At 36.4% G+C, this 16211-nt stretch overlaps 1 protein-coding gene and 1 long non-coding RNA gene across 2 annotated transcripts; both read right to left on the bottom strand.

Moving 5' to 3' along the window:
• Positions 1-238: 238 nt before the first annotated feature.
• Positions 239-2794, bottom strand: LOC113282737 (probable transcription factor At1g11510). Its single transcript, XM_026531801.1, has 3 exons — positions 1730-2794; positions 630-1451; positions 239-525 (listed from the first exon to the last, which is right to left on the bottom strand). The coding sequence occupies exon 1, from the start codon at positions 2619-2621 to the stop codon at positions 1740-1742; it is 882 nt and encodes a 293-aa protein (XP_026387586.1). The 5' UTR covers positions 2622-2794; the 3' UTR covers positions 239-525; positions 630-1451; positions 1730-1739.
• Positions 2795-4508: 1714 nt separating this feature from the next.
• Positions 4509-5861, bottom strand: LOC113277815. Its single transcript, XR_003325150.1, has 5 exons — positions 5672-5861; positions 5520-5554; positions 5051-5103; positions 4826-4908; positions 4509-4743 (listed from the first exon to the last, which is right to left on the bottom strand). It is a non-coding gene; the product is annotated as an uncharacterized LOC113277815 (long non-coding RNA).
• Between the last annotated feature and the right edge of the window lie 10350 nt (positions 5862-16211).

Here is a 16211-nt window from a genome sequence, read left to right as displayed (position 1 = left end):
TCTAGGCACCAAACTACGGAGAATCCAATTTTCTTTTATAATTTTGAAGTTGGATTCATAAAAGAGAGCAGTAGGTCTCAAATAATATGCCTGGGCCCGAAACTAAACATGAAAATAAAGTATTAGCTAAATGAAATTGGAAAGTAGTACACAGTGGTTACAAAACGAACGAATTTCAATAACAGCATGACTTATCAACAAGAATACAAAACGAACGAATTTCAATAACAGCATGACTTATCAACAAGAACAGATGCTTCAAAAAAAAAACAAGAACAGGGGCCGACACTATGTCAGAGCACCACCTATATGGTAAAACAAAAAAAACAAACAGACGAAAACCAAACTGTAAAAAACATTAGAAATTTTGAGCCCTAACAATTTGAGGCAGGCTCTATGCAACAGCCTAGCTGGCCTAGTCCATAAGACGGCTCTGGCCTAGTCCATAAGACATGACAATTGGCATAATTCCATCACCCAGATGGCTCTTCACAAGAGACAAAATGTTGAAGAGTTCCCGTATCTCTAACAAACAAGAAACGGCAAGTGAGACAGTTTGCTCTAAGAGGTTTGAGTAGTACTGAGGCAGAAGGAAGACAGCAATATGTAAGAACTTGGATTTGACCTACCTTGAAGTACTGCTCTAAAACCAACTCAGTCAGACCCCTTCTGGTCGGTCAACTTCTCAGGGTTTCTAGCAATAACAACCACATGCTCATGCACAAGAAAAGGGGTCATAAAACACACCATCATAGAATAGAAAACTGACGAGACAAACCATACCAGTGAGAAAATACCAACAAACGTCCAAGCTGTAACATAGTGGCGATAACTGTAACATGTAAAGAAATACTACAAGAGATGGCAAAATTTGACAAGACTCCTAAAAAAGTCATCAAAAGTGTGTTCTGTAAGAAGTAACTCAAGTGTCGATATCCTGATTAATATATTGAGGATGGGTCTGCAGTGTAATATCAATAAAACATGAATACTAAACGAAGAATCACCTGACACAACATCAAAGAAGACGTTACACAGAAATCTTAAAGCCTGCATGGCCCAATGCCCATACATGTAATGTGTTGTGGCCACTTAACTTAACATTCAGCTTAACACTCACTAAAACTGTAACCACCTAGTCCTCAACACCGTAAAATTGACCAAAAATATGTAGAAACTGGGGAGAGACAATCTACATCTCTATACCTGCATATTCCTCGGAATAGCAGCTCCTGGTGACATAAGCATCCAACATCATCTTAGCCATCAGTATACATACAAATTTTGACTAAACAAACGAAAACCTCACCCAAGATATCTGGAGAGAATCCACCATATGTTTACAAAAACTTCTGTGAGCACTCATTCTTCTCCTCATTCAGTATGTATATAGGTAAGAAGGGGAACTGTCGCTACAACTTTAGGTTGTTATGCGGAGTGACAGTAATTGTCTGTTCCATCAAGAGTAACTGATGATGAGTCGGGTCTAGTGAATGTTAATTTCGAATTGAATTAATACTTTAAATACTTTAAAAAGCTTAAGATCAATCGTTTCCAGTGGATCTCAAACAATTCCGAAAAAAAAAGAAAGACAATCAAACATTTCATATTTTCAAAATCCAAACATTTGCTTGACTAACCAAATTCTATAATAGCAAAAGAAAGCCAACTAACCGGTACTAACTGCATATACATTAGGTATGTATTAATCATTCCCATTACCGATTACCTCGCGAAAGTTAATCCTTTGACGCCTTGACAGCTCCCAAAACAGCCTCTATCGTCTCTCGCATCAATTTCAAACGTTTCAAGTTCATATCAAGCTCCTCCGCATGCAATTTCTTCCATTTTTTCTCAAACTCCTTGACCTTAGAATCACCAATCAATTTCAAACCCTCCTTCGAAAGACACTCTTTCATTCCAAACTTGGGTAAGTTACCCGACACAGGTAAGTTAGCAAGCAGCTCCCCCCATTTAGCTTTCACATTACTACCATTACCATCACCAACCTCCACATTAACACCAGCAGCATTTTTCCCAGTCTTTTCCTCCATTTCCTTCATTTTTTTGTAAAGATCACTCCAAATATCTTTCGAAATCAAATACAATCTAATATCATGAGGTTTCTCAAAAACAGGATCCTCATCACCATCGGTATACTTGTTCTTCATGGCATTAAAAAATCTAATCTTCAATTTTTGAATTTTTGGATACAATTGAGTCTTCGTATCAGGAAAGAAATGCAATGATTCTTTAATACCATTAAGAAATTCACCAAGAGCATTAACAGGGATCCAACCTTTTTCCTTATTCCATGTCTTACCTTTGTTTTTCCAGTCCCTCAAGCCTTCCAAAACCACAATTTCATCCTTTTCACTCCAAACCCTTTCTGCATTGAACTTTTTTGGCTCTGGTGGTTCAACATTAGGTTTAGATTTAGGTTTTTTTGGGAGCTTATCAGAACCAAAATCAACCCCATCTTTATGAAATTTCCTCAGTACATCATCAGAACCAGACTCATCTTCAGCTCCTCCTCTTCCTCCTTTTTCAGCATATTCTTCTGAAGTTGAAGCACTTGGTGGATTATCAAGAAAGGGGTTTGGACGCTTCGTCCGAGCCATGAGAAGAAGAGATTTTCGATGAGAAGGGTTTACTCACAGGGTCTTGGATGCTTCTCCTCCGCTATATGGTGAGTGCCAGGAGAGGAAATGAAGGGGCTTGGAGGCGTTATTCGGCTCTTTTAGGGTTTTGTTGGGGGATAGGAGACGCAGTCCTCTCCAATTATCAATGCAGTTGCCGCTTTTGGCCTTGGAATGTGCTGCTGCTGCTGTCCCATTTTAATCACGCGGCAATGCACCAGGTCTTTATTTTTTTTATTTTGGACAACGACCAAAGGGAGGAGTCCCTTAGTGATGAAAAAATGGCGAGTTTGTCCATCACAATGTTTGTGCAGAGAAACTGAAATTGGCTTTTTGGAAATCACAATTTCATGAAATTAAGCTCAAACTTGGGATCATCAATCAAATTGATTACAGATTTCAGTCAAACATCATTAAACAAACAGATTCACAGTTCAAATTTCTTTAAAATAGCCATCAGATCGATTGAAATCGATCAGTTTCAGTATCATTTTATTAAAAAGCAGTTCCCTTTCATCGTCGGTCTTCACTGCTGCAACAGTAATCTAGTGATAAATTTTTTATTTTGTAAATGGATATTCATTAAAAGAATCACGCGGTAATGCACCAAATCTTTATTTTTATTTATTTATTTTTGATAAAAAATTTAGTTTGTAAATGGATATTCATTAAAGGAAATCAAGAATTGGCGGAACCTCAGTTACATCATGAGTAACGCGATCTAATATGTGAGATCCAAAATATTAGATTTGTCTACTAATAGTTTTTGCATAATATGTCTTCGGAATCCAAAATATTGTTAAAAGATTTTGCTTCCTTTATCAGTGTACAAGGTCTGTTCTGCCCGCCCAGGCTAGTATTATAAAATTGCTTCACGGTTTTCCGATCATAAGAACAATAGTTAAATTCCTTGCTCCTTTGGTCAGTTAACAAAAAAAAAATCAGGAATCAAAATGATCAGCATATAATCTGCCAAACGAAACATGCCACTTAGAAAATTTTCAGTTTAATCTACATGTCCAACGTAAACCCAGGAATGCAAAAGTTGAGTGAATTAAATTTCACAAAATTGGTTAAAAAGATAAAAATCAACAATTCCTGGATGAAATGGACAGTTAGATTTTGATATTGTTTAAATGGACAAAAATGTAAAAATAGGCAGGATGTAACCAGTTTCATCGTGTCCATTTTTTAAATATTTTTTCTTATTTTTAATTTACACAGGATGTATCCAGTTTCATCCTTACTATATTTTAAATTTAAGCTAGGATGAATCCAGTTTCATCCTTGCTATTGTTTTTTTGGCCATTTCACCCAAACTATTTTTTACTGGTCCATTTGAACCGTGATTTAAAAATATTTGGACAAATGACCCATTTTCCGATTAAATTTTCAGTTCAATTTCCTCCATCTTCTCTTGGTTTTGCTATATGTAATTAGTAACCATTATTTACTATATACCTGTTAACATTATCTAGTTCGCGCCTTCCAGGCATATGCACGGCAGTGATACTACCTTTTATTTAGTCGAAGAATGGCGTTAACTACTATTATAGGGGAACAAAAATCACTTTTGGTAGAAGCCGTAGCAATACCCATCAATCCTCAAAGAGCCTACTAATTGTACTTGGATACTGAAATCTGCTAGTAGAAAATATCTCACTTTGGACAAAATTGGATTCATATACACGATTCTTTTTTATAGCATTCATTTTACGGTTGAATGACCAATACTTTGTTGAAACTGCATAAGCATAGCACACATTTCATGATTCCCATAAATACCTTCACAAACAAAGACATGGAACATTATCGTTGGATATTAATATGATAAACGAACAATGTGTTAGATGGTCGGGAAGTAAAAAGCAGCAAAGACATACCACGCGACAGTGAAACTGAAATTGTGAAAGCTTACCTCATTGTTTTCATTGCAGCATAATCTGCTGTCCGAAAAGACAGATATAATCCTACATAAACTTTAACTGGAAATTAGTTCTATCACAAAATCGTCATTGTTCTAAATCCAACTTCTGTTACAGGCTTGATGGAGTATTCGGTATATGTTAGTGGTTTTCAATTGTGCTTGGTATCACAACCACACCTGCAAACGAATGACAACTTGGTTTAATTAAGAATCTTTGAGAAATTTTTGTTATTTTTCTAATAGACCTTGTCTGCCATACCTGCACATAATAGAAGCATCGCAAATTCCTTTCCTGGTCAGTAATCTAAACTACATTTGATCATTCCATTAGGTGGCTTCTAACTGCATACAACAAAATAACAACGTGAAAACGGCCTCCCCATGGATACACGTACAAACAAAAAAAGATGAATATGGAAACCATGTGAGATGCAAACATCAAAAAATTTCACTAAGAAATCTTGGCAGAGTTATCATTCCTAACCTTTCTTGCATTACTAAACGCTTCCAAGAATTCCTTTGACTGGCATCAAACAACTACACACAAAGAACAGTGAAACCAATTAACTAAAATATGATCAAAGGAAATTGCAAACATAATATATAATTTTACTTCTATTTAGAGCAAATCCTTATTCATTATTAGGGCCGTATTTGATGTTTAAGGGTACGGACATTCCCGACACCTCCACCACAAACATAATACTCCACTTCGTTTTTTGGAAAAGGTAAAATTCATGTATCTAACCAAGCACCTGAGATACTGCCCCACTTTCTAAACATGCATTCACAACATAGTTGGAAAACAGGTCGAAGCCTAATACCATACTCCGAAAGACAATGATGGAAACTTGTACAAAGGAGAGAAAGTAATCATGTGATAGAAACTTGTTTTCTACTTTCATCGCGTTTCTTCTGTAGAAGCCTACAAGGCTACAATTTAACCATTTTACCTCTCCGATCTCTTCAATAAGACCATCTCCGGTGACTGCCAACAATAATGATAAACATGAAACCATCTCCTACCTTAACCATAATCTAATTTTAGAACTGTTGTCACAACTTTGCCTAAAATGCTGATTAAAAAAATTCATTGTATACAAACCTTAGTCCAGAAAATTTATGTAAGTATGAGCTATAATGAATATCCCTTTTATTTCCTCAACAGTGTCTCCATATTCATCAGAGTTGGCAAAAAATAGTTCCACACACAGTTACTCTCCATGGAAGCATTGTTACAGTGAACTCCATCCATATTCTACGTGATCACCAGCATCATTGTAACCTCCAACTAAATTGACCTAATCATCAAAAACATATCCAATTCAGAAAACCCACAACTTGTTAAAGAATTCGTAATTTACATTAAAGCCATTTGGCAGAATTATATCTTTTCAAATTTCTTCGATCACCATGAAGAGGGAAAACGATCTAACTTGTTTGGCAGTGTTGGGAATCCTCAATATTTCTTCGATCACCATGAAGAGGGTTTTGTTGTATTGATAAGTGATTTGCATTCGGCAATATATATGTAACTGAATAGTCATGTCTGAATCCAAAAGGCGTGCAAGAGCAGCGTACCTTCTCGTACAGTCCGAGACAGTTATTTTAGGTTACGTCTTTTAACCAAAAGACGCATGGATTCTGTAGCATAAACTGCTGTGCTGACGTGGGCCTCTATATTTACAGCAAACTTAAGATTGAATCTGCTTTCGACACGTAAGCATTATCATTCCCCTTTATATAAAGAAGTATTGATTTGCCACTGTATTTTCAGTTCTTCTAAAAAGTTTTGACAAGATTTAACTAATTTATCTGCTTCCTCCGAAAAGTTCGGCTATTCCAAGAAATAACAATTGGCTTTCCATTTAGGAACTTGATTAAGCTTTCACAATCAACCCCTTATGCTGAAATTGGCCAGGTTCTTTTCTTTTTCCGATGATGTTGCCCGTAGCAAACCTACAACTTATGCTTCTTGGGGGCCTGAACTAGTTGATGGTGTTGGAATTTTGAGTAAAATTATTTATGCAAGTGAAAATTATTTTTCAAAGTTTAAAATCCAACAGGTGTGTTTAGAGTCATGCATTTTCGCCCATAAGACACTTGGTGCACAAGTTTTATGGAGAGTCACTGTTAGATATGGAGAGTCGTCTATGGATGAAGAGAGACCTTGTAGAGTCACTATTGATTCTATAAATACCCATCGCTTGTATTAGTTTTGTATGAGATTTAAACATGGTTTTGAAGAAACAAAAGTGTCAAGAGTCATGTCGTATTTAAGATCACGGTAATTGTTAATATTCGTCGGTCGATTAGTACTATAGTTCTACTTACTACAAGGCGTGGTTGTTGTTTCTTGGGAGACGATATTCGTAGAATCGTGAGCATCGTATGCGGGGATGAATTGTCTTTAAGGAAATAGGATTACCTCGCCTCGATCAACCCAATCCGAAAAGTTTTTCTAACTCTCTATTTTGTTAGTATTTTTGTTTGTCGCACTAACATGCTTTTCGAGAAACCGAAAATGCATTATTTCCAACAGATTTTCCTGCTCCCCCTCTTTCAGAAATACTTGTATAATTATGAATAATTAAAGCAAAGCTAGAAGGTTGGGTTACAGAAATCTATGTTGCATTAACATTGATTTTAAGACTATATCTATCAGGAGTCGTCCAAGGACCGTTTGTTTCCTTAGACCAGAATTGGATATATCGTTGGATTTCTAAAGACAATTGAATAGGAGATTGCAATTTTTCTTAAAACCTTTGTTACATTTTTATTTACATATAAACCACATTTTGGTAGCAACCCATTCTAGAGATATTTCATCCCTAGGGTTTGTATCCACTCTGTACATATGTCTAACAATTTAGTAGAGCTATTGAGTAATCTCAAGATTAAGGTCTAATTTCCAAGACAATTTAACATAAGGGCAATGGAGAAATAGGTGATCCACTGTCTCTTCTTCTTCTACATTAAAAGTACATAATGTATTGATGTTTTTTATTATCCCTTTGAGTTTATAATTTGTTGTTAGAGCATTATGAAGCTATTTATAGAGAAATAGCTTAATCATTTGTGAGACTTCTAGATTCCATACAAATTTCCAAAAGGATTAGTTTAAAGACTAGAGGAGTTTGTTAGAGCATTGCGCGGTCGAACTCCCAAGTGTTGATATATACAGCTTGTTTTCAAATTTAGTTGTCAAAACTATATCTTGATTTCTAGTATGCAATTAGTTAAGTCTCGGTCTAGGATAGTGGAGTTGGAAAATGAGCCAGTCATCATTTGCGTTCTACCGTTTGAAGGTGACTATCAACCGATGCTTTTGGAGAACTTCATCAATAAAAGGTAAGTGAAGACTAAACCACCTACATCTCAAGTGATATTCACTTTTCTATCTTGAGACGATTGTCGCATAACTAATTAGTCTAGCTTGCATAGACAAGAATTTCGAGTCGATAACTAATTATTTAGTTTACGAATTTCTCGAGATATAATGACTAAGCTTAATAAACATTTTTTCATACTTGATCAAATTCGGTGGAGAAAAATTTATTGTTCAGAGCCAAATCATGATTCAAGTTTATCATTTGAAATTAGGCTGGAACAGTGATAAGTGTCATTGTTGTTACTCAGGAATTGATTTAGAGAAATATCAAACTACTATATTCGGAATACAAAACAGTGTTATTAGTCTTAAAATCTGAGAAAACTGTTACATGTCTGAGGCCGTATTACATGTATTCGTAGACGTAGCAAAGTCGCTATATATCGACTTTCAGATTTGTGTGATATGCATATTCGTATGTACATCATGGGAAAATCTGTTTGTTTAATGATCCAGATATTTTTGTATGTTCGTATACAAACAATTATGGAACTGTGGTAAGGGAACCGGGTAAAATTAATAAAACCGGTATGCGAACCAAAACAGTTTTATGTTCTATAACCAGTTTAGTACCCAAACCGGTACGTGAGATGAATGTTCTGTAAACTCCGGAACCGTCAAAGGTCTAAGAGTTTGCAAACCGGTACATGAACTAAAAATTTCTGTAGACTCCGGAACTTTGAGTTGGTCAAAGTTTGCAAACCGGTACGGGAACTGAAAAGTTCTGTAAGAGTACGGAACTTGGTAATTGCATAAGTGTGCAAACCGGTTTATCAACTGAAAAGTTATGTTGACTCCAGAACTCGTTAATTGCATATGAGATTGCAAGCTGGTCCGCATACTGTGACTCAGCTGATTCACGAACGGTTCAAGTAATTGTACCTTGTACATTACAAACTGTGTTGATCATGGTTCAAGTGCGATTAAATTATCTCTATGAAGTAATTTGCATTTTATCTTTTCTCTAATTAGCACTAGACTCAATTGATCACATGATTGTGACTCAATCTTAATTTCTTAGTGAAGCCGAAAATGAGTGTTAAGCTTTTAAGTTCAAATCGGCTAGTTTCGGCTAACCATGTTGAACATAATATTTATACACGGTTCGGTTACTGTTTACCTAACCATAATGTATATCTTGTATATGTAGTTAAGATTAAAATCTTTCATCTAACGGTGGTGTTGATGATGGATTTTTGACGAAGGTTAAAATCGTCAAATCATAACTTTGCATATTTCTGACCAACTTCAGACACGTATGTGAAGTTTATATTTCAGAATCTAAGCATGAAAGTTCATGCCGCGATGATTTCTGATTGAGTGTACAGGATATGCAGTCTCTCAACTGATACCACAACATATTTCATCAGCTAAGCAATTTCAGTATTCACTTCTGTATAGAATCGAAATGATTGGACGGCTCCTAGATGTATTAATCACTAGTATAAAGCAATACCGTCTTCAGGATATCGCAATGTTCCCTGACTTTACAGAATAAAACATTTTAAACGAGTATGACGCTTCAACTAGCTCATACCTCGATTTTCGAATAATTATAATGCTCCTAGACAGCGTGCCTGCTAGTATAGAGCCATCAATCAATTATTTCTAGTCGCAAAATTAATCAATTGAACTCCTAGAAAATATTCTACTTTCTTTATAATATTTCGTTACTTCAATTCTGGATTTTCCCAGTAGAATTCCATGGGTTAGTATAATATTCAACTTTGAATGAAGACTTTCGCGGCTACCTTGAACGTATAACCATCGGCCACCACCGAGTAATCCCCAAGAAAATGGTGCGAGTGTACTTAACAATAATGCACGAACGAGCGTTCAAAAATATGGACGAACGAGGAAACCTATGCAAAATAGGGAATAAAAATAATAATAATAAAATAATAAAGAGGCGCCTAGGGGACCAAGCCGACCGACCAGCTGTTCATGCCGTCGTGGACGGTCCTACGCCTCTCCATTTATTTATCTTATTTTATTATTTTTCCTAATCTCGTGAAAACTCCTTCATTCGAGCAAAACTCTTAGTTTCTCCATATTTCCTCACACGGTGAAAATACCACCAGTCGTCCGGTCATGCCCTAGCTGTGGCCAGTCCCACGGCCTCTCTAAATCCTTATTTTATTATTATTTCTTCTCTCATCTAATGAGACTCCTTCGTTTGAGCAAAAAACCCAAAATTTTCCATATTTCACCAATATTGCTCAAACTACCAAAAAGCAAAAAAAATCAAATGTTCACATGACCGATTAGGCTTCCCACAGAAAATATTAAAATATTGATCGCACGAGCAAAGTTCTACTTTCTTATTCAAGCAAAATTGAGAGTTTCAGTTAGATCAAACTCTTCTGAAAATCCAAAATATTGCTCGAACGCAGTCAGAAGATATCAAAACTCACATAATTGAGCCACGAGCTATATCGTGACATGATGATGCCACCTTGACTGACCAAGGTCGGCCCTTTAGCTTGCAAGGAGCCGGTCCCACACATCTTCCTACTTTTTACCTAATTTGTCTTATACAGTTCATATTGGGTTCAAACTCTTTCCAAACAACTTGGAATTTGATCAAACGACCATCAGTTGATCCCACGACCACCAATGGTCGGTTCTATACCCCTTGGTCGGTCCATCATCTCTCCATAATTAGGTTTTATTACCTAATTCTCAAACGAGCACTATTTTAATAAATGATTAAACCAGCATTTAATCATTCTTTCACCAACTGGTCTACAAAGGACTTTGGTGTTTGCTCATTCGAGCATCTCGGAACTACATGGTGGATCCATCATCCCTTGTAGCGGTCCCTCTCACTCATTGATTTTTCAATAAATCATCAATTGATCAGCCATCGATCAAAATTAGGGTTTCAGATCAAATGATATGCAAAGCATAATTCTGAACAGGTTCAAACACCAATATTTTATGTTGATTCAGCAATCAACATTCTAATTAATTATATTCGGTCCAACTGCCAATATTTTATTTGGTTGTGTTACCAATAATCATTAAACGAGCAATATTTTCTCACACTAACAATATTGATTCAACTATCAATATTTAGTAATTCATTAAATGAGTATTATTTGCTCAGACGAAAAATATTTGCTCAGGCTATCAATATTGATTCAACTATCAATATTTAATAATTCTTTAAACTAGCAATATTTGCTCAGACGAGCAATATTTGCTCAGGTCACCAATATTGATTAAACCATTAATATTTAATTATTCCTTAAACGAGCAATATTTTCCCAGGTTATCAATATTGATTCAACTATCAATATGCAATACTTAGTCAAACGAGCAATATTTGCTCAGACTATTAATATTTACCATGTTGATCCAACTATCAACATTTATTCGAGAATTATACATCTATCTCAACAGATATTCTCAATCTATGAGTTATAGAGCATTCGTCAATCATGTTCGACTCATAAATATCAAGACTCATCGTCTAATCAAGTCAACAACTGACTAATTAAATACACGTCTGCCTTGCAGACTCCACAATCATGAGACATCAATCATGTTACATGGGGGGATATTAACTAGGGTTTTGTTCTGGCGGCCTACGGACATGTGTCCATCCACGATGAGAGATGTGAGTAAGTCGTGCAAGCGTTTGAGGAAGTTAGCAAAGTAGTGGATGGACGATCAACCGATTCTTCGCACGACATGGAACTGGTTAAACCACGATCTCCCACTTTCTCACTCTTTCACTCAAGCAACCGTCACACTGTGGAGATCAATGTGTCTACATTCTGGCAATATAAATAAGTTCATGAATTTATGATTGAACAAGAACACAGATATACGGGAATTAACACAAGAACTTTCTTATTCGGAAAGGAAGAGACTCGACTGAATCTCACCTGAACAATCACTCTCAACAGAGCAGAATTCCAAATTATTTGAACCCAGCATTTCATCTATTTGCAGAAACCTACAACCATTCACAATCCTTTGATCATCATTGATCTCACACATACTTCTCATCTTCCCTCTTACAGACCGACCCATCCTCTCTTATGACTGAATTGACTCTGGGACGACCATTTTCTTGGTTTAGGCCGGAGTCCTACAAATTGATCTTTCGAACTCAAAGCACTCTCGTGCAGTGCATCTGTTTGCAAAAGGTTCAAGCAATTTGCTCGGTCGAGGGTCCCCGCCCGAACGGTCGTCTCTTCACTTTCCCAAAAAACCAACAAATCGTTTTCTCACATCAACATGTGGATATTGTTTGCTTGGTTCCAAAGCTATCTTAACTTAAACCTAAAGCAACCTAAGTTTTGAAGTCTATATAAGGGTAACTCTTGGAAACTTGGATCTTTGAATCCCGATACTACTTTTTGTTGTGTCCTAGTTGTATTTAGAGTCGTCCTCTCTAAAAACCCTTTTAGGGTTTAGAGCAACTGCAGTGGTCCGATCAAAACCAAAGACCAAAAAAAAAAAAAATTGGGTTTAGTCCGTGTTGCTACGCTACGGTGGTGGACTATATTTGATCGAGCGGAAATATAACGTTCGTTTGCTGAGGGGCGTAGGTATTATGCACGCCTGGATGGAGCGTATATAAATATTACGTCCGTTGTTGAACGTAGACTTAACAAACGTCGGGTGCGGGGCGTGTGTATAATTAACGCCCCACAAAGTGACCTACTTATCACCTTCAAGTCAAGTCGATAGAACTACAACCTAAAGGAAAGATTGATAGAACCATTAATCTTGATGTTTTATGTATCCACCGTATGTAACCATATATTTCCAACAACTTCTTTCGTCATGTTAAAAATGTACAATTTCAGCATGTGCTATTTAGTTTGTTACAATTAATGGGGCGTGAACTTTACGCACGCATCAAATGGGGCATATATATTTTGTTCGTCTTAATGGGGCGAACTTATACTCAACGTCTGTCATAAGGCGTACATTATACCAATGCCTAATCAGGCGTACATTTTACCAACACTCAATAGACGCGTAAATTACATACACACCTCACCAATGGCACGAGGAATGTACATACGCTTCATATGAAACGTAAGTTAAAAGCTCGCCTATTACCAAACGTACTTTATAACTTCGTTCGACTAAATTTGGTTGTCTGGGTTTGAGACCAAATATAGTCTGAAATTTGGTTTCAGTCGAGGTTTCACTCTTTAGTCCGTTCGACTGTGTCTGGTTTCTGGACCAAATTTATGGTTTTACTCGTCCACTGTGGTTGCTCTTAATGACTATAAAGACTTCGTATGGATTCGTGAAGCCAGGTCCAGTTATCTTTTACCTTGAGAACTTGAGTATCCTGATCATGATTGTTTGTAGAGCTTCCTCCAACGATCAAAATAGATAATAATCAACAGAGTCTCTTCATCACATACTTTGTTGATTGCACAAGTTTGATACTTGTGAGGTGAATAATAATATAGGTTGCACTTTGAGTTGCATAAGTCCGGATTTTGAGGATAGACATACTTTTGTGTAAGTTGCTATCATTTTTCATCACATGGATCTATCGTTTGATCTAATCATCCATTCAGATCGTAAATCAGGAAATCAAATATAGGTTTAATCGATGGGAGGAAGATTTGGTTTAAAGTCTTCAATTGAGGTTGAAGCAACTATTATTTGTGGGTGACATCAGCTAAGGGAATCAATTGCGCAGAGTCTTGCGAGATTCAAGAGGCGTAAGGAGGCGACTATACCTTATTGGTGGATTTTCTCTTATGGCTCAACTACATTCCAGACGGAAGTTAATTGGCAGTATGTTAGTGTATGTAGTGGTTTAATACAATGTAGTGTTCAATCTGGACTAGGTCCCGGGTTTTTATGCATTTGTGGTTTCATCGTTAAAAAAACTTCTGGTGTTTGTGTTATTTCTTTTCCACATTATATTGTTTATCTCTACAATTGTAATATCACAGGTTGTGCGTTGATCAATCAAACTATCTAGATCCAACCTTGTTAGTTGGAAAAGACTTGATTGATCCTTGGGCATTGGTCTTTGGTACCGTCCAAGAACTCTCTTTGTAGTTAGGTTCACGGATTCAATTCTGTAAGCATTCTAACAACGAGAGAAATAGAGATATAACTCTAGGAACTTTCCTTGATTGAGTTTTTACTCTCGGAGTTGTGTTGAGTTTGTCCATACATATTGCCTAAAAAAAGTTGGTGGAGTATCTTGGTACCCCATGCGTTTTCAGTTGGTATCAGAGCAGGCAAACACGTTAAGACCTAATAAGTCTGCGTTTGAAGCAGTCTGAAGTTATGGACAGAGATGAAATCTCAAAAAACTTATCACCAGTAAAGATCATACCAAATCCCAAGTGTGTTCTAGAAACTATTGATGTTGATTTTAGTACTGATCTAATGAAGGTGATCGATAAGCTCTGTCATGAGAAACACAAATTAAAAAGAATTATCGATGGACTTCGCTGTGAGATCTATATCAAAGATTCTTATCTTCGAGAAGTTTCTGAAAGGGAAAAGACCCTCCAGGATAAATTGGATGAAAAAATTCGAATTAATAAAGAAAATGTTGTAGGTACTGGACATTCTATATCCACTATCAACAAAACTCTTGGGATTTTGAATTAGGTAAGAAAAACTTCCGATCTATCTATGGATTCGAGAAATTCACTTAACTCATGTGTCATGAATTGTCGTCAGTATGGAGATAAAAGAGGCTTAGGCTTTAATAAAACTATTCCGACTCAGAGTGGTGCGAAGGAATTTCTTGGTGTTGTCACACAAACTGTAAGCTCCTGTATGTTTTGTAATGCTCTCGATCATTACCAACATACTTGTAAACTCTTTAAGAAAAAATGAATTAAAGGTTGCTAATAATCTTAATAAGAAAACTGGAAAACTTTTCTCTAACCTCATGAGTTCTGAAAAACTAACAAATTCCTTCCCCGGGAACAATGATGTTAGTATGGGATCTTTTTTTTAAAGTCATCCTCACCTTTTCAGTGGTTTCTAGACAGTGGGTGTAGCCGGCATATGACAGGCGATCTCTCGTGGTTCGTGAACTCGAGTAACTTTGATGGAGGTCATGTGCTAGATTAGCAAAAAGGGAACGATCAAGCTACCTGGTGTGCCTGAAATCCATGATGTTGTTTACGTTAAAGATATGACTGCAAATATTCTTTTTCTTAGTCAAATTTGCGACAAAGGCCATAAAATTATCTTCAGTGCCCAAGAATGTGACATTGAAGATAAATCCAGAAGAGTAATTTTTCGGGAATAAGTGGCAAGAATAATTGTTATCTGTTGGATATTCAGTCTAATCTTTGTTGCAATCTGACAAAGGTGGAATCTACACACCTTTGGCATGAGAGTTTTGGTCACATCAATTTTCGCCTTCTTGGCAAGATCATTAACAAAGAACTTGTCATATGTGTACCCAAAAATCAATGCCAAAGTTGATGGTGTTTGCGGATCTTGTCAAAAAGGTAAACAAGTACGGGTTTCACATAAATCATCTCGAGAAATTTCCACCAAAGCTCCACTTGATTTATTTTATATGGATCTCTTTAGACCCATTCAATAACCCATTGTTAGGGGAAAGAAATATGCCTTGGTAATGGTTGATGATTACATCAGATTTACTTGGGTGGCGTTCTTGGCTCACAAGGATGAAACCCTAAGTGAATTCAAGATTATTGTTAATAGAAAGCAAAATTAGGAGCGATTTGGGAACTAAATTCAAAGATACCAAAGTGTTTGAATTCTGTGACCAACTGGGTATTATTCAACAATATTCTCCACTTATTACTCTGCAAGCTAACAGAGTTGCAGAAAGGAAGAATAGAAGTATACAGGAAATGGCTAGGGTAATGCTCCATAAAATAAACTTACCATTGAAGTTTTAGGAAGAAGCAGTCTTTACAGACTATTACTTGATCAATCATGTGTATTTACACTCACGAACTCTGAATACTCCTTATGAGTTATAGTATGGTAAGAAACCTAACTTACACTATCTTCGTGTGTTTGGCAGTAAGTGTTACATTCTTAAAGATCGTGAACAAAAAGGTAAATTTGATTCAAAAAGCGATGAAGATATTTTCCTTAGCTATGCACCAGACAGTCGTGGGTTTAAAGTATATAATCTCAGAACTCGTGTCATGATGGAATCAACAAATGTTATCATTGATGATTTGAAAGAATTTCATCGTGGTGACTCTCCTGCTGAGTGGCCTTATTTGGAGACAACTGAGAAAGTCAAAGAAGTTAT

This window comes from Papaver somniferum, chromosome 5 (assembly GCF_003573695.1).
Source record: "Papaver somniferum cultivar HN1 chromosome 5, ASM357369v1, whole genome shotgun sequence".
In the NCBI taxonomy this organism is placed as follows: Eukaryota; Viridiplantae; Streptophyta; class Magnoliopsida; order Ranunculales; family Papaveraceae; genus Papaver; species Papaver somniferum.
Note: the sequence above shows the minus strand (reverse complement) of the source record. Positions and strands in the feature narration are given on the sequence as shown.